Source organism: Sus scrofa, chromosome 12 (genome assembly GCF_000003025.6).
Source record: "Sus scrofa isolate TJ Tabasco breed Duroc chromosome 12, Sscrofa11.1, whole genome shotgun sequence".
Classification (NCBI taxonomy): Eukaryota; Metazoa; Chordata; class Mammalia; order Artiodactyla; family Suidae; genus Sus; species Sus scrofa.
In genome coordinates, this window is record NC_010454.4 from 58153535 (window position 1) to 58172285 (window position 18751).

Sequence of the window (18751 nt, forward strand, 5' to 3'; positions counted from 1 at the left end):
CTCTCTTTTTTTTTTTTTTTGTAAAATAAGCAGGACAGATTCCCCCCATTTTACAGATCTGATCTTGAACCCCACTTTTCTTTCTAAGCCACCAGGCACCAGGCTGTCTCACAAGTGGCTGCCTCATTTTAGGATACTCTCGACATTGGGCTCCATCTGAGCTGCACTCTTGGAGTTGATCTAATCCCTGAGGTGCCCTTTGTACATATTCAATCATCAAATATTTATATAGGTTCTATTTTACCAACTTGTGCCAACCTTCCTGCTGGCGGGAGCAAGAGTGGCATGAGGGTGCCGGTGGAGAGATGGAGATTGGAATCTTAGAGCCTCAGGACACCCTTTTAAACCAACCCATGAATTTTTATGCATGGGAAACTGAGCGCAAAGCTTTAAGTGCCCTGGCCAAAGTCTTGGGCTCTGGTCAGTGGCAGGGCAGGAGCCAGAGCCCAGGGCTTCATGTGTCCGTGGCCCCCTGTGCTTTCACTCCCAATGGATGGAGAGCTGCCCTGGTGGGGAAGTGACTTTTATCCACCCTCTGCTGGCTGGTAGTGCCCAGTGGTTCAGAAGCTCTAGGGTGAGGGCCTGTTTACAAACATTTGCTCCTTATGGCCAAGGGCACAGGGCAGGTGGCCTTTCATGGGATGAAGCAGGGAGAAGGGAGAGGATTTCCAGGAGAAAGTGAAACACACCAGCCAGTGTCCCTGCCTGAGGCTGGCCCTTTGTTGCCAGGGAAGTAACCCTGGCAGAGCTGGGATTCCCTCCCTCCACCCCAAGGAAGAGGAGCCTGTTCCAGACTGGGAACCCCACGCGGATCAGAGCTTCTGAAACCCCACGTGGATCAGAGCTGAGAGCCGGCAGGTCTACACAGAGAAGAATCTGTCAAAGCAGGAAAGAGTAGAAGTGCCCCCTGGCAGCCCTTCCACATCTGGACTCTGTGTCTCGTTCCCCTCTTTCCGGTCCTCGGCTCTGCCCTCCTCTGCCCAATGGCATGGCTGATTTTACTTTCTAAAGAGTGTGCTTCCCAGAAAACTTCTTTCTTTTTACCCATCCAAAAAAAAAATTCTTTTTTTTTTTTTCTTTTTCAGGAAACGGGACACAGATTACTCTGATTTCACTGATTTGTCCCTGCACACAGTGAGGTCCAGTAAACACCAGCAATGCCCCAGAGAGCTCGGACACAAAAGCTATTAGCTTTTAATTGAAACCCTCCCCCCACCCCCCCTCCCCCCAGCCCCTTCCAGGAACAGGAACTCCAGCCTTTGTGAAGCAGGGTCTATAACAGAGGATTCTGCCCAAATGAAAGGAATCTTGAGTTGACCCAGAGGAGTGGGCTGCTCTTTTGAGCCCCGCCCCCTTATGGCATTCAAAGGCTTTTCACTTTCGGAGCAGTATTGAAATTCCAGGACAATGGAGGCCAAATCCTGGTGGTGGAGGTTGGGGGCTGAAAGGAGGGGGGAGGAGGAGGGAGTCTGGGGAGCGCATCCTTTGTGATTTTTCTTCTTTCCTACCCATTACCTTTAAAAAAAAAAAAAAAAGAGGGAGAGTAAAAAGACCCAGCAAACTTTATAAGGAATCATGACATCACTTCCGGTAACCCAACTGCTCCTGAGACTGGGCGAGACCCTGAGAACAACAGGCTATTTACAATTTCATTTTAAATTATTTCAAACCCTCCCAAAGGAGTTCTTTGATATGCAAACATCTCCCCCAAATGGAGATAATTATTTATGGAGATGTGGCCTTTGAAGGGGAGCACAGAGCTGGTGGGCTCGGAGACTTCCTACAAAGGAAGAAGGTTCCAGATAAGAAGGGGCAGAGCCAGGCACATCTTTCTCCCCCCCTCCCCTCTCCTCCCCTGGGAAGAAAACCCGCTTTAAAGAAGAAACTTCCCAGGGTGACGACTTACAGTTACAAGTCTCAGTTACAAGTCTCAGTTACAAGTCTCAGGAACAGCTGACAGTCAAGTTTGCTGGGAGAGTTCCTTTCTCATCCCCGGGTCTCATCTTTCTTTAGGAGGTGGAAACTTCAAGGCTGGAGCTTGGTGTCTTCACCCCCGAAGCCCATGCTAATTTATAAGGTCACAGGTAGAAAGACGACACCCCAGGGAGAGTTGGGGTGCCCGCAGGGATGTATGTTCAGGGCCGGTAACTGGACCTTTACAAAAGATGAGACCAGCTTCCCCTCACCTGTCACTGCACAAACCCTGCGGAGCAGGACTGTAACGGCCCTGGGGCGTCCTCTTTGCCTTCTCCCCGGTTTTTCTTTTGAAGATGCTTCAACTCTGGCTCAGAGCACCACTCTGGCTCAGAGCACCAAGCAAGGACCTGGGGAAGCCTGGGGACATGCCCCCTCCTCCCGACCTGCCAGCATCTGTCACCTCCAGGACCGTCTGCAGTTTGTTTCCTGGATGGGTCCCCTCCCCGCCACACCCCTAGCTGCCCTCTCTGCCCTTGGCAGGTTGCAACTGAGTGCCATCTTGGGCTCCGTGATGGAGAGATGGAGGCACCCAGCTCCCCTAAGGCTAATGTCCTTCCCTAGGGGACCAGGCTGGGTGGCCCTGAGCCTGCAGCCCTGGAGGGAGGTTGAGGGAGGGGCTTGGGCTGCCCATGAGCACCCTCCCCATAACCCAAGACTTGCTAGGTCTTGTTTGTCTCTATTTTCAAGGCAGAAGGTTTGCTCTTTGGTGCCTTGTCCTGCCTGTCATCAGTTAAGACGGGCTACCTTTGGCAACCTCGGTTTTCCTCAAGAGGAAAGGGTTTCCTGCCTCAGCAGAAACGAATCTGACTAGCATCCATGAAGACGCAGGTTCAATCCCTGGCCTTGCTCAGTAGGTTAAGGATCTGGTGTTGCCATGAGCTGTGGTGTAGGTTGCAGATGTGGCTCAGATCTGGCGTTGCTGTGACTCTGGCGAAGGCTAGCAGCTGTAGCTCTGATTTGACCCCTAGCCTGGGAAGCTCCATGTGCCAAGGGTGGGGCCTAAAAAGACAAAACATTTTTAAAAAAAGGGGGGGTTTGCTTTCTCCCTGAATGGTTGGGGCTGAAAGAGCCCGCACAGACAGTCCCCCAGAGAGGCAGGGGAGCCTGGGGAAAGGACCGCACGCGCGTGGCACACCTGTGCCCAGGCTGAGGGCATGAGGGGCGCGGCCCCATCCTTCCCAAACCCTATCCCCTAGACAGGAAACCAAGGAAAGTTGGGATTGCAGGGTTATTTGGTTTTGTTTTGCCTTTAATAGCAGATTTTATTTTTTTAGAGCCATTTTAGGATCATAGCAAAATTGAGTGAAAAGGGCAAAGTCTCGGAAACAAGCACAGGCATTTGGGTTCACAGCGTTCCCACACGCCTCTTGCTCCCCACTGCTGACACCCACAGCAGAGTGGTCCATTGGTCATGATGCACTTACACCGCTGCAGTGTGCAGCCACATCAGACTCTTAACCCACTGAGCCACCAGGGAACTCCCTGCACTCCTGTGGGTTTTTTTTTTTTTTTTTTTTTTTTTTTTTAGTTTTTTTGTTTTTTAATTCTCAGGGCTGGACACAGGCTTTGGGAACAGCTAAAAATGATGTGGCTTTACGATTTCCTGGCCTGTGCCCCCAGGATTGTCCTCAGAGCAGTTTATCAGAAGGTGACCTCCTCGGCCGTGCTCATTTACAGACCAGGAAGCTGAGGCCTGGAAAAGGCAGGGACATGGCCAGGGGACAGGCCAATGAGGAGCAGACCCAGAAGTGGAAGAGTGGCCGAGACCTACATGAAAACATGTCCCTTCTTCTTTCTTTTTTTTTTTTTTAAGCAACTGTAAGCAGATATGTAATGTCAGAATGTCTAAGTTGCCATTGACCACTTTCTGTTTTCAGTCAATATTCTCCTCCCAACAGTATCACAACAAGGATTTGGGCAGCCTCTGGCTCTTTGGAAGGGGATTTGCCTTGTGGAAAGGGTTTGCTTTAAGATCTTCATTGGAAAAAGGGCAGCACAAGGAAGAGGTTTTCAAGTGACAGAGCTGTTCTGTATCTTGATGTGAAGCTAGCTCTTAATTCGATGCATTTGTCAGAGTCCATAGAACTGGACACCAAAAAGGATGATTTTACTGTATGCCCCTTAAAAGGTAGATTTTATTGGAGTTCCCGTCGTGGCTCAGTGGTTAACAAACCTGCCTAGGAACCATGAAGTTTCGGGTTCGATCCCTAGCCTCGCTCAGTGGGTTAAGGATCTGGCGTTGCCGTGGGCTGTGGTATAGGTTGAAGACCTGGCTTGGATCCCACGTTGCTGTGGCTGTGGTGCAGGCCAGCAGCTGTAGCTCTGATTCGACCCCTAGCCTGGGAACCTCCATATGCCGCAGGTGCGGCCCTAAAAAGACCAAAAAAAAGTAGATTTTATTTTTGCTTTTTTTTTTTTTTAGGGCCGCACCTGCAGCACATGGAGGTTCCCAGGCTAGAGGTTGAATCAGAGCTACAGCTGCTGGCCTGCACCACAGCCACAGCAACACCGGATCCTTCACCCACTGAGTGAGGCCAAGGATTGAACCTGAAACCCCGTGGATGCTAGTCGAGTTCATTGTCACTAAGATACAACGGGAACTCCAAAAAGTAGATTTTTTTAAAAAGAAGGGAAAAAGATCTTTGTTGGAGGTCTGTAGAGTATTTCCATAACCAAGGCAGAGGAGGTCATTCTTTCAGTGGGGGAGGAGCTGGCTGTTCCCCTGGCCCTTCCCCTTGTCCTCAGTCTGAGGGGGAGATGGGCCTCCCCTCACCCGATGTGGCTTGCAGCTTTTCACCGAAGTTCAAGTTTGTTCATGTCCATCATCTGTTTTGAGTCGGGGTCTTGGGATCTGCTTGGCTCTGGTGCTTGAGGTTACACCCATTTTAATAAACTCCCTCTTTACTGCTGTGCAGTTTGCCGGTTCAAACAATAAGTTCACCTGCTGGGGCCCGGGAGCAGCGTGCCATCCAAGAGGCAGAAAAGAAAATCAGGGCAATATTTGCCCCTGGAGAACATCAGAAGTATAGGGCTTCTTAGAACGTCTCTGGTTCATTCAAATTTCCTAAACATGTAGGCCTGAAGATTTTTTTTTTCCCGTGGGGTTTTTTTTTTTTTTTTTTTTCATTTTTTTAGGTGAAATATAGTTAATTTACAATGTTGTGTTAATTTCAAATGTACAGCAAAGCATATGCATATATACATTTACACACACATATATATATAATTTTTCAGATCTTTTCCATGAAGGGTTATTAGAAGATATCAAAGAGTTCTCTGTGCTGTGCAGTAGGTCCCTGTTTATTTATTTTATACATAGCAGTACGTATGTTATTCACAAACTCCAAATTTATCCCCCACCCGCGGCCAATTTCCCCTTTGGTAACCATAAGTTTATTTTGTCTGAGTCTATTTCTGTTTTGTAAATAAGTTAATTTGTATCTTTTTTTAAGATTTCACATAAATGATATCATATGTATTTGTCTTTCTCTTCCTGACAACTTCTACTTAGTATGATCATCTCTAAGTCCATCCATGTTGCTAAAATGGCATCATTTCATTCTTTTTGATGGCTGAGTAGTATTCCATTGCGTATATGCACCACATCTTCTTTATCCATTGCTCTGTCAATGGACAGTTAGGTAGCTTCATGTCTAGGCTATTGTGACTAGTGCTGCTGTGAGCATTGGGGTGCATGTATTTTTTCAAACTAGAGATGTCTCTGGATAGGCACCCAGGGGTGGAATGGCACTGAAGGTTGGTTTTTAACAGCCTGCTTCTGGCAGTAACACATCAGAGCCCCACTGAGACTTGGGATTTCAGCTATAAAGGCAGAGCTTCTCCAGAGCCCGTGACAGCCAGTCCCCAGGGGAGACAACTCTGCGGGCAGCGAGCTCAGCTCTCAGCTGACTTCTGAGTCTGGGGAAGGCATAGGTACAGGTGAGAGTTGGGACCTGGGGCTGAGATTCTAAACCCTCCCACCTGACCCTGGGCATCCTTCTCGTCCACCTGCCACAATATTAGGAGAGAGGAAAAGAGCCCAGTGGTCATTCTGACATTAATTTGCCTTCATTTCACAGGATTTTTTAATAAAGAACTTAGTTTCATCTTAAGCCACGCATTTGGCAAAAGCATAAATCAGATAATCTGAGATGTGTACTGTTCCTCACCTGTTTGTTTTTCTTCTTCTGTTGATGTTGATATTATCTAACCTTTGACAGTGAAAGAATTAGATGCATCTGGCAGTCTCTCATCATCACACAGGCAGGGATGGCCTTATGTTTGTTCCAGTTCCTCCAGTTTGTCTCATTTTGTTTTACTGGGGGCCCGATTTGTGTTTGATAATTCACTTTGTGTATCTATGTGTGTATCGGTAGATATTTGTGTGTATCTGTGTGCATATGTGTGTGTCTGTGCACGTGTGTGTGTGTGCGCACACATGCGTCTCTTTAGGGGCAGCAGACATCCATTTCTTCACTTGCATGGAGCCAGACTGTACTTTCTTCGTTCTGTTTGCTGCGTTCCTTCTCTGCAGTTTGCAGACCACTGGCGGCTGTCACCCCCACTCCCTGGGGCCTGATCTTCTTCCATCGGGAGACTCTTGAGTTCTCTAGATTTCACTCTAGGCCTTTGACTCAAATCACAAGTCTCGGCTTAGCTGAACAACTTTTGTCCTGGTCACGGTATTATTTCCTTGATTTTTTTTCCCACTGTGGTGGCCTCTGTCCCTACTCAGCACCTCCAAGCAGGTGCACGCGTGGTGTCAGGCGCAGAGATGGCTGAGGGCACAGCGGATGGCAGGCCAGATGTCCGGGGTGGCGATTTCCAGTCTGGCTGCAGGTCAGCATGGTGGGAAGGAGTCCAGAGTTGGCCTCACCCGCCCGGGCCTGATTTGGTGGGTCTGGGTGGGGCCCACGTGACGAGTTCCGGGACCCAATCAGGCCCCCACCGAGGGACACCATTCTTTCTTAAGAGTTCTCTGCTGTGTGGCCCAGCTCCGTGAGGCCCTGGTGCTCCAGGAAGATCACTGGGCTTGTCATCCCCAGTCCTGAGTGTCCTCGGCGTCACCGCTCATCTCTCCTTCATGTCCCCTGGGCTTGTCCTGAGGGACAGTTTGGGGGTGTGTGAGCATCCAGCCCCAATGGCTTCACAAGCACCCCCGGGGGATCATGGGCCAGGTGGCAAAGAACCATCCCTTCCCGCCCAGGTGGTGGCTGGGACAGGGGGCGGGGCATCGAGGGGAGGGGCTTCCTGACCACGCCCCCAGCCCCGGTAGGCGGTGGTTCCCAGCAGGCGTGTTTGAACCTACCGGATCTATTCTTTGGAAATCTGACTCATCTTTGAACAATTATGATGGCAGCCTTCTGGTTCTAGCCCTGGAATCCCTATTATTAAGATGCTAATCTCTGAACGAGAGAAAAAAATACAGGTTATCTCTTTTTAAAGGAGGACAGGTGTGTGGTTCTTGGGACATTATTTCAAGCAGCAAATACTAGGAAGCCTGGGGTGGGGGCGTCCGAGGGCTGGGGTCTGGGGTTTCAGCGCCTGGTCAGCCCCGCTCCGTCCTAAGCAAGTTGGGGACACGACGCCTGCTCAAAGGCTTTTTGGAGGGATTAAATCCGAGTGTGCGGGAAAGTGCCTCTCTGGAGCCCAGAGCGACGCGTAATTATTAGCTGTGACTATCGGTTTCCTAATGAGCTGCTCAATTAAGCCGCACCCTCCCCGCTGGCCCGGGAGGGAGGCCTCGCTGGGGTGGGCATGCAGGGCCCACGTGAGCGTGTTGCTCTCGCCCGCGCCCCCTCCTTTCTTCTCTGAGTCACCCCCGGCCAGAGAGGCGCTGGCTCAGGGGAGCCTGGCCAGCAAGGGGAGGGAGGAGGCGGCTCCAGGACCAGATTGGGGGGGGGAGGTGAGTGGGGGCGGGATGGGAGAAGATCAGCTGGAAGCGGAAAGGGGACTTGCCTGTAACTGCGCAGAAGGTGCTGCCAGGCACAACCTTAAATACTGTCTCCAGCTAAAGACAAAAGATGTGGGGGGCAGTTCCGGAGGTGGCGGGGAAAAGCCCCCTTGATGCAGGTTTCAGCGGTCCTTCTCCACTAATAGGAGTTTCCAGATATTTCGCCATTCTTCTCTTCCTGGTACAGAGAAGAGAATTTCCCTTACAAATGTAAGTTTCTTACAAGAGGGTAACTTTCACTGGTTTTCAGAGCTTTTCCTACATCCGTTGTTTCTTTACCCCAAAACAAAACAAAACAAAATAAAAATCAGCCTTATGCCAAAGAGACATATTTGGGGTGGTGTAGACTCTACCCCCATACCCTCCCCATGCAAGTGCCCCCAGAACCCAGTAGAGCGGGCTCAGGACACATTTGTCAAAATGATGGAGAACCCAGCTGTGCCTCTCACCCACCAGCCACCGGTGTCTGCGCCAAGCTTGTCCAGGGGACCATGCCATGAGCCCTCCATAGGCTGGGCTGGTGGCAGCAGCCCCCCCCCCCGGCTGTTATTTGATAATAGAAGAAAGTCTTGAGGCCCCCGAGTGCTTTCTGACATATGTGTGCAAACTCTGGACTGTCCTGGGGAGAAAGCGTCCCTCAGAGCTGGTCCCCCAGGATGGAGAGGGTGGCCAGAGGCAGTGATGCCCAGGAATCTGCCCGCGGTTCAGGGAGCCTTTATTCGTTGCCAAGGAGGCTGCGCCTTTGGACTGGAGGGCAGTGAGGCCCCCCTGTTTTCTCGCCCCTCTGCGGGGTGGAACCAGGGCCAGGGTGGCCAGTCTCTGTGTACAGAGCTTCCTGACACCCTTTCCCAGCACTGTCCACACAAGAGAATGACAGCATTTCCCTGGCACTAGGCTGGCTACCAAGAGCGTGAGAGTCCTCCAGAGACCCCCAGGGGCGGACATCTGCCTTTTTCTCACGGACTGAACAAGAAGACGGAAGCCGGGCCAGCGGAGGGCACACACCTCAATCGGGGGGTGCTGAGGCTCAGGCCCGGAGCTGGGCTTCAGAGCCCATGCGGGGGTGTCAGGCGGCCCCTCTGCAGACAGACCCTAACCCGCCCCAGCTCCCGCAGCCCTGGAGAACTCAGGGTTGGATTTCCTTCCGTCATCGTGGTAGCACTTGGATTCTGAACATTAAACCCTTTCTTGGAGCTCGTCCAGGTGCAGATGGGCCAAACACAGGGCAAAACTTGCACTCGATCAGACGTGCTTTTGAGGGAATGCAAATGGAGGTGTGAGCTGGGCCTCCCCTGACTGCCCCCCCCCCATTACATTAGCCGGATGACACTGCTCCGTTCATCTAAGCGGTTAATGGGCAAAGTGGGTCAATCCAGCTTTAGCTTAAGCCGGCGGCTGCAGGCTGCAAGGCAGTGCTCCTTCAGGAAGAAGCTCCTGCTTCTAACTGGGTGCCGTTGTGGCTGGTGCCATAGAGTTTATATCGTTGTTTCTCTTAATGTCTCCATAGAGGAATTTCGGTCCCAGTAGGTTAGGGATGGCTTAAGGCTGGAAGTTTAGAATGTCCTACTGAGAGGTAAATGTTTGATCCAGAACGATGTGGAAATTATTTTTTCTCAAAGTCCTGGGCCTGGGTAGGAATCAATCAGCATTTCTATCCCATGGCTAAGGGAAGGCTGTACCTCTGTGACCACGCCTCAGGGTCCAGTTGGGTGGCACGTCTCCTGGGATGGATACACACCAGCGCGGACACACGCATGCTCAGCGTGCCCCCACTATGTGCAGCAGGCAGTCTTGTGAACCATCAGAGTGATTGATGACAATAATGGGAGTAGCAACGCTCACAGATATGGAATAGGTGAGGTGGGTCAGGCACGTTGAAGCGAATTATGGTCATTCATTGTTTTAATCCTCACAAAACTCCCATGAGGTTGGTATTATTTACTGCCCTCATCTTTACAGTGCAGGAAAGAAGGCCAGAAGGGAAGCTGTTCAAGAGAACATTGCTTGGAGTTCCCTGGTGGCTCCGTGGGTTAAGGACCTGGTGTTGCCGCTGCCGTGGCTCAGGTTGCTGCTGTGGTGTGGATTCAGTCCCTGCCCCTCCCCCCAAACGGCGCAGCTTCTAAGTGGCCGAGCTGAGATGGATTTGATGTCCATGCTCACAGGGCTTAACTGTTAAGCTAAACACTTCAGTTTTACCACCCAACCCCCCCCCCCACGCCCCAACAACTGAAAGCAGCGGCTGGAAACCATTCCCATTTCTCATACTAGGAAGGTGAGACTCAGGGAGCAGTTCAGGTGCAGTCTAACATCCTTGCAGTGTGTGATTTTTCAGGGCTAACCTCCACAAAAAGCGGCTCTGGGGTCCAGATACCATGTCCATCTTTCCTCCTGCCGGCGGCAGCTTTGCCTGCTTAGTTTTGTTTAAATTCCGCTGAGAGATCATTCCCATCTCTTTTCGAATGGAATCTAATGAGTTTTGGAGGCTTCTAGAGCTGCATCTTGGGAATTTCCTCTTGGCAAGTTTGCATCAGTTATACTTCATCTGATTTCACCCATTTGGGGGGCTGCTATGTGCTTGTTCTGTGGCCTGTGGGTGTGCCTTTCACAGTGACGGTGTTTGGCCAGTGGTCACATGATGCTGGTACAACCCGGCTGAATCAGGGGACATTTTCCTTCCTGTGCCGGCTGCACATAGGCCTCTACATGGTGGGCACAGGAAGACAGGCTGGTGAAGCTGTGTGGACAGCCCATCTCCAGGAGCTCCAGGTCATAATATTTAGGAAAAGCACGTATCCAGAGGCCCGAGGGTCTCCGTGTTTGGAGCTCAGACACTCCGTCCTGGGCAGCCTAAACGCTAGATGCGCCCCCAAATAAGGGAGAGGTAACACCCTGGAAGGATCTCAGAGAAGCGTGACTCTTACTCTTTCAACCTTAAACCAAGATGTGGTCGCATCTTAGGCAGCTTCTGGCCTCCAAACTTCAGAAGCTCAGCTCTGAAAGTCGGCTTGCCCTTTGTCCGGTTTCTACAGCTGCGATTAGAGGGAGCCCAGGATTAAAGGTGTTGACATTGAGACCTATAGCCAAGGAGAGGCCACCTTCTGACCCGAGTCTGGTCTGTTTGCTCCGCGCAGGGACCTGATGCCGCGGACCCTGGACGGGCAGATCACCATGGAGAAGACGCCCAGCTACTTCGTGACGCGCGAGGCGCCCGCGCGCATCTCGGCCATGTCCAAGGCCACCAAGCTCATCGTGGTGGTGCGGGACCCGGTGACCAGGGCCGTCTCGGACTACACGCAGACGCTCTCCAAGCGGCCCGACATCCCCACCTTCGAGAGCCTGACCTTCCGGAACCGGAGCGCCGGCCTCATCGACACGTCCTGGAGCGCCATCCAGATCGGCCTCTACGCCAAGCACCTGGAGCACTGGCTGCGCCACTTCCCGCTCCGCCAGATGCTCTTCGTCAGCGGCGAGCGCCTCATCCGCGACCCGGCCGGCGAGCTGGGCCGCGTGCAGGACTTCCTGGGCCTCAAGCGCATCATCAGCGACAAGCACTTCTACTTCAACCAGACCAAGGGCTTCCCCTGCCTCAAGAAGGCCGAGGGCAGCGGCCGCCCGCACTGCCTGGGCAAGACCAAGGGCAGGCCGCACCCCGAGATCGAGCGCGAGGTGCTGCGGCGGCTGCGCGACTTCTACCGGCCCTTCAACCGCAAGTTCTACCAGATGACCGGCCAGGACTTCGGCTGGGACTGACCGACGCCCCCGCCCGGGCGGTGGGACTTCGCCCAGGGCTTATTAAATATGGAGAGAGATTATATGTATGTAAAATGTACAGAAATCTATTTTATAATAATTTATTTTTAATTCATAAGCAATTAATTCACTAAGATGCCTAGGCACGCTCTTTAGAGAGTTAGCTTCATAATCTGTTAACATTCCAAAGTGTTTAACTCTGACTTTTTCTTCTTTGCCTCACAATTGATGGTGCTTCCATTTCCCCTTCCCCTTGGTACCCATTGTATTTAAAAAGAAGAAAAGCACAACTTGAGATTTTTGTCGTTACGGGTATGCAGCCTTCGCGCGCTGGGCGAATTCACTTGCCATCTCTGTGTCTTGGGTCCCTGCTCCCCTCCTGCCTGGGCACCTGCTGGGAGCCCGGCACTGCCAGGCCTCACGGAGCAGCTTCCTCGCAGATGTGATGGCACGTCCAAGGGCACTAGGTTTTCCCCCAAGTCTGCTCAGCATGCTGGGGGCGGATTTGGGGGGACCCCTACCTTTGCAGGATCCCCTGCATCCTGTCAGGGTCTGCATGTCAGGCCCGTGTGCTTTAGCTTTCACCTTTGAAGGACGGCTCTCATCCTCTCGCTTCTGTCCCAGTCCCTGGTCATGAACCTGCTTGAAGTGGATGCAGACGTCCGCCGCCCCCTCTCTCCCAGGTCAAGTGTGTGATGCTTGGTGCTGCTTTTGAAATAAAGACGGTGTCTTCTAATTTGCATGTGACTGCACCCTGCTCCGTCCTCCAGGCAGACAGTCCTGCTTTGATACACCAAAGAATCCCCTAGGCCCGCAGACCCACTGGACAAACCAGGGATGCTGGGTGTTGGGTCCCGAAGGGGCCAGGCGCACCCCACGCCCTCTGAGTGTTCCAAGGTGCCTGTAGGTGCAGAGCCAGCCCCTGGTGGGTGTCTGGGTCTTCTCTGTTTGGAATTCCTAGCTCGTCTCAGACAACACGGTCAAACCGCCAGAACCAGGAGAGGCTCTTGTAAAAAGAGGCAGGACCTGGCCTCACTTTGCCCGGAAGCACTCCAGCCTGAACTGGGTGCTGCTGCCCCTTCTTTTAGCCAGGCCCTGGCAGAAGGGCAGCCAGCACTGTCGCTGCTGATCCAGAATGCTCTCCCCTACCTGTCCTTGGAGAGCACGCTGGCGGGGGTCATTTATGATGACCGGCTAAGGGCAGTTGGGCAACCAAATACACTATCCCGTGATGTCATCTTCACTTTATCCTCAGCTTTCTAAACCAGGATGCTTCTCCTACAAGAGTTGTCATTTGTGTTATACGTTGCTTAAGGAATCTATGGGGTGATGTTGTTGAAACGGCTGGGTTGTGATATTTACAAAGGACACTTCTGTACCTTCTGTGGGCTAACTTTCTCTGTAGAGTAACGAAACACTGGCCTTTAAGTGATGTCTTGCTGATCATCTGGTTCGTATTGGCCCCCAAGTTGCAGCCCAGATGTAGCTGGTGCCTGCTTAGGAGCAAAATGACCATCGTGTAGGTTTTATGTAGGGGGATGGCCAAGGGGGCTCCGTGCATTTCTGAGAGGTTATAGTCACTTCATAGCTTTGTTTCCCCCTCTACCAAGTTGAGTACACCCTACCCTTAGGGAAATGCCATAATCCCAGCATGGTTCTCCCCGCTTGTGGAAGAGACTTGGGCATCAAAGACATCTTCCTAAGGGTGCTAACTTCTCATGCACTTTTCCAATCAGAAGACTCATTGGCAATAAAACGAGGACACCCCAGCATAACACTGCTTACAGGCAAAGCCAATCCACGTCTTCCCCCGGATCCTGCCCTGTCTGGTCCTGGCCACTCTTGGTCTCCGACGTGGTCCAGGATGTCGAATCGCAGAACAGGTCAGAGAAGGTTTCACAAGCAGTGGCGCACATGAACTTCTCCTTCCCCAGCGGGTCCCTGCTGTCTTTCCAAGCTGGACCATTTTTTGATTCAGTTGTTTATTCCCTGCCTTAAAACTGAAACAGGAAGTTTTCAGATAGGAGGGTCGCTGAGTCACAAACCCTGAAGCAAGTCAAGATTCTTTTCTGGGTCAAATCCTTGAATCCAAACAGATGTCGATAATTAGCACGAAGGACGAGAGCACGGTTTTCCGTGGAAGACAAATAAATCAGACATCCCGTGCATCTCTTCCGAGAGGTCTGATGGCTTACAGTTCCCGACTGATCCCCACGCAGCATCAGCCCCAAGGTTACAGCCGGTCACCTGACAGTCATTACAGCGCTGGAGCCCGCCTGGCTTCCTCTTGGAGAAGGCAGGCAGTCCAGAAAGTGAGGCCTTGACTCTCTTCCCGTTCTAGCCATCTGCAAGGCCACAGCTTAAGTTTTTAGCTGCTAGAAGACAAACACCATTTCACCTTCTGGCCGTGTGTCCTAACACATGCTCTGGGTTTCTTCCAGTTTACAGGAAAAGCTCTGCTATTCACGGGGGCACTTTATTCCACTCAGTTTTGTTTTTCTTGCTAAAAACAAACAGAAAGGTTAACACACACACAAATGGGAGGTTTTTATTGTTCCTATCCAGCCCACAGCGTCCTTGAGGTGTTTGTACGGTGGTCTGTTAACTTGGTAGGTGGTACCAGAAAAGCTATTTGGATGCACTGACGGCATCACACACACGTCGCGATTGAAAGACGGAGGAGAGATTGTTTTCTTCGTGGGATCCTCCCAGGAACTCATTCTGAGTGACAGGTACATTATAGACCTTTGGAGAAACACAGCTTCAGATCCTGCCTGGATATTTGCTTAAGACAGGACAATGAAAGTTTCCGCTAAGCTAGAAACACTTAGCATCTAAGATGCTGGCATGGAAGACAATGTCCTTTTTTCTTTGCAGTGGATGGAGAAAGATGCTCAATAAAACTCCAAGGTGTGGTTAGAATTTTTTTTTTTTTCACTTCTGTAACATTAATTTATGACTGAGTTTCGTTCACCAGTAATCTGGAACACTGTGCAAATTCTAGCAGTGTGCCCTCTATGCCCTGGATGTTAGAATAGCCAATATGTACAAAAAAATAAATAAATCAATCAAGTATTTTGTCCTACGTATAACACAGATTAATTTTACACAGAGAAAGATGTTTCTAGGAAAATGAAGTTCTGGGAATTCATACTATTTCTTTGTATGAACAAATAAAATCTATTTTTACCAACTCGTGGGTACTTCTGCGTCTTATTCTATGTTGCAGACGGAAAAGTACGAGACGTTTTATTCAATAACTAATCTCATGTGCGTGCGTACACACGGAGGTATTCTGAAGGCATGCTGACCTTTCAGATTTGAAAAGGTTTCATCCCAAATCCAGCTAATCCGCAAATATTTGGGGTGGATACTTTGTGCATGGCAGTGAAGCCTGCGAGAGGGCTCCTGGCCCTGGAGCCATGTACATGGGATCCCAAGAACTCGGTTGCCACATGTGCTGCAGCCCTCAGCTCCTGGGGGTCTGGCGGGTGGGTGTGAGGTGGGAATGTCACAGGCTACAGGTGGCTGTAAGCAGAGCCCTGTTGGCTGGGTGGTTCGGGCCACAGTAGCCTTCCCGTCTCATACTTCCGCTTCCGGTGTTCCCATGTCAGCCGCCTGGAGTTCCCTTGGAACAGAGTGGAAAAGAGTTTGGCCGAGAGGGCATGTCCGTATTTTTAGTGCTTAGCCAGTGCCTTCTGGGTTTCGTTTTCAGTTTTGCTGTTTTGGACATAGCACCCCATCTGCATGCTTTTTTCAACTATTAGTCACTACCTTAAATATTTGACTCATTCTCCCCCCCCACCCCACTTTTTTTCTCCCTGGCTGCCCCCTTGGTATATGGACGTTACCAGGGACCAAATCCACTTCAGCAGGAGGTGGCCTGCCAGTCGGTCAGGAAACAAGTCTCCAGTTAACACTTGGTTTTCAAAAGCCTGGGGTGTGCCACCGGCTGATGGATGTGTGGGCCTTGAGCGCTGACCTGACTGCACCCCAGCCCATCAATTTTCGGCTTTTTCTACAGGAAGGTAATAAAATGGACCTAAAAATCTACTCATTAACCTGATGGCACAGTTTAGTGCAGTGTTTCTCAAGCGTGGGCAAATATTCCAGTGACCTAGAGAGGTCTTAAAAAATACTGAAGCTCTGCTATAGCTCCGACCAATTACATTAGGCTCTCCAGGCCATGGGGCCCCAACACTGGTACATTTAAAAGCCTCCTCGTTGTAAATCAACTCTCTTGTACTAAAAAGTAACAATGATACGGCTCATCAACCTTCACTGTCATCTATGAAATAATGTTTATACGGAATCTTTAATACGTAGAAACAGAGGTATGGTTTGTTGGGAAAATTAAAATTGATCAACCTTTAAATACTCAGCACAATCTTGGAACATCCTAATCTTCCAAGAATTGTCAATTTAATCCAGCTAAATTGTTATTTATTTTCTGCAACGAATACATTTCCCCACAATTCTTATCCATTTGTAATGCATTTTTATATATGAAATAAAACTTTAATTTTTCTTTTTGCCCCCTTAAAAAAATAACAATGTTTTAAGCAACAAAACAAAACAAAAAACTTCCCAAGCATGGACCTCGAGGGCCCGTACTTAGGGAAATAAGGCAGAGAAACACAAATATTCTATCCTCTCACTCATACGTGACATCTAAAAGTGACAGACTCAGAGGAGCAGAGTAGAGAGGGGCTTGGAGCAGAGTACCCAGGGCTGGGGGTGAGGGAAATGAGGGGATCTTGGTCTAAGTGTACAGAGTTTCAGCTCAAAGTTAAAAACTTGAGTATCTGCCATATAGCACGGTGATTATAACTTCGAAACGCTGTGTCGTATCCTTGAATGTTGCTAAGAAAGCAGATCTTAAACGTTCTTCCCACAAAAAAAGAAATGGTAATTCTGGGGTGGGTAGAGGTGGTAGCTGATGTCATCATGATGGTCCCCAATTTATAAGCTATAAAAGCTCCCCTTGTGGCTCAGTGGGTCCAGAGCCCAACATAGTGTCTGTGAGGATGGGAGTTTGATCCCTGGCCTTGCTCAGTGGGTTAAGGATCCGGCGTTGTTGTGAGCTGTGGTGTAGGTTGCAGACGTGGCTTGGACCCCGCGTTGCAGTGGCTGTGGTGTAGGCTGGTAGCTGTAGCTCTGATTCAACCCCTAGCCTGGGAACTTCCATACGCTGTGGGTGCAGCCATAAAAAGAAAAGAAAAAATGTGCAGTTTATGAACACATCCCATCAAGACATTGTACACCTTAAACCTACAGGTGTTAGGTGTTAATGATATCTCGGTAAAGCTGAAAAAGTTTTAAATGAGGAGTTCCGTCGTGGCGCAGTGGTTAACGAATCCGACTAGGAACCATGAGGTTGCAGGTTCGGTCCCTGCCCTTACTCAGTGGGTTAACGATCCGGTGTTGCCGTGAGCTGTGGTGTAGGTTGCAGACTCGGCTCGGATCCCGCGTTGCTGTGGCTCTGGCATAGGCCGGTGGCTACAGCTCCGATTGGACCCCTAGCCTGGGAACCTCCATATGCCGCGGGAGCAGCCCAAGAAATAGCAACAACAGCAACAACAACAACAATAAAAAAAAAAAAAAAGACAAAAAAAAAACAAAGATTTTAAATGAAAAGCTCTGCAAGTAATTCTAACATGCACTGAGGATGGAGAGCCTTGTTTCTCAGAGTGTTTCCTGGACCACATCAGCCTCCCCTGGGAGCTTGACAGGCACGCATATCCTGGGCCCTGCCTCACCCCTCCTGAGTCAGAAACTCGGGGTTTCACAAGCCCTCCAGCTGATTCTGATGCCTGAGAAAGTTTGAGAACTGCCGTGTCAGAGCACAGACTTGATTTCATTGAAAACCGGAAGGCTTGGATTCCTCTCCAGCTATCTCCTCCTCTGTCCGGGGCTCTTCACCAAGGCCATCACTAAGCAGTCACCCCTTGTCCATCTGGGTCTCCTTTAAGGGGAAGTCGGGCTCACAGTCTTTCAAACCCCAGCCGTGCCTACCTGGCTTCTGTCACTCCGCTGGGCCCCCTTTCAAGGGGCAGCCCCCAAGCTGTCATCGCTAACCTGTTCCTGAAACTGCCTGAAAGTGGGATCATAGACTTACCTATCATCAGGGATTTTTAAAAAGAGAGCTAGACGCCTTGCAATCCCTGATACCACCTTACCTTCTCGAGTCAATGTTTAGCAACTTATTTCCAGTGCTTTGTCTATGAGCGATAGTTATTTCTTCTAACCCTTCACACCTGAGTACACAACGGAGTCCCAAAGGTGTACAGAGAGGCCATTCCAGGATTGACCTGCAATCATGGTCTCAATTATAAGACGCTCATTGAAACCGACAGCGCCCATCCCTAGCATCTAGTTTTATTTTTCCCTTCTCATTCTGTTTATTATTACTGGAGGTGAAAGATGAGAGAGTAATGATGATACTGCACAAGAGCTGTGGCAGGGACGTATCTGTGGGCTGGAGCCTGCATTCTCCACTTGAGAGCTTGGCTGGCCTGTCCCCATCCATCCGTCTATTTTGTGTGCCCTGAAGTGGGGGCTTCAGGACCTCAGGGCATCCTTTCCTGAGAAAGGTGAGAAGGCATTGAGGATGCCCCCCCTCGCCTCCCTCCTTCATACCTGTGGGGGGGGGGGGTATTGGAAACTTCTTTCTATCTTGAGAAAGACAAAGATGACGCTGTTATGATTCCTCAAACATCTGGGACGTGCGTGCTTTCTCTTTGGACATTTTCAGCAGGAGAGGGAGCAACAGAGGACACCACGTTCCCGGCGGAAGCGGTGGACCACGGGAAGGCTCCGGAACTTGAGAAGCGGCGTCGTCTGCGGGGAGGGGCGTGCACAGACATCTGTTTGGGACACGATATTGCACATGAACTGCAGCAAGAAGAGGCTGGGGGCCAGGGAGGCGTTCCTTCATGCAGTAAATATTTACTGCGTGCCTACTGCTGCTAGGAACAGAGCCTAAACAAGACACATTTCCTGCCTCGAGGAGTTCACATCCCCCAGGGGAGGTGAAGGTGCAACTGGAAGGCAGTGTGGCCAGGGCCGTGG

General features: G+C 50.6%; 1 protein-coding gene across 1 annotated transcript in view; it reads left to right on the forward strand.

The window, feature by feature from the left end:
* The window catches only part of HS3ST3B1 (heparan sulfate-glucosamine 3-sulfotransferase 3B1), a 41931-nt gene extending 27058 nt beyond the window's left edge, over nucleotides 1-14873 (forward strand). The window contains exon 2 of the mRNA XM_003483118.4: nucleotides 11062-14873. Coding sequence (XP_003483166.2) covers nucleotides 11062-11680 — 619 coding nt within the window. The 3' untranslated portion in view covers nucleotides 11681-14873. The remainder of the gene's footprint in view (nucleotides 1-11061) is intronic.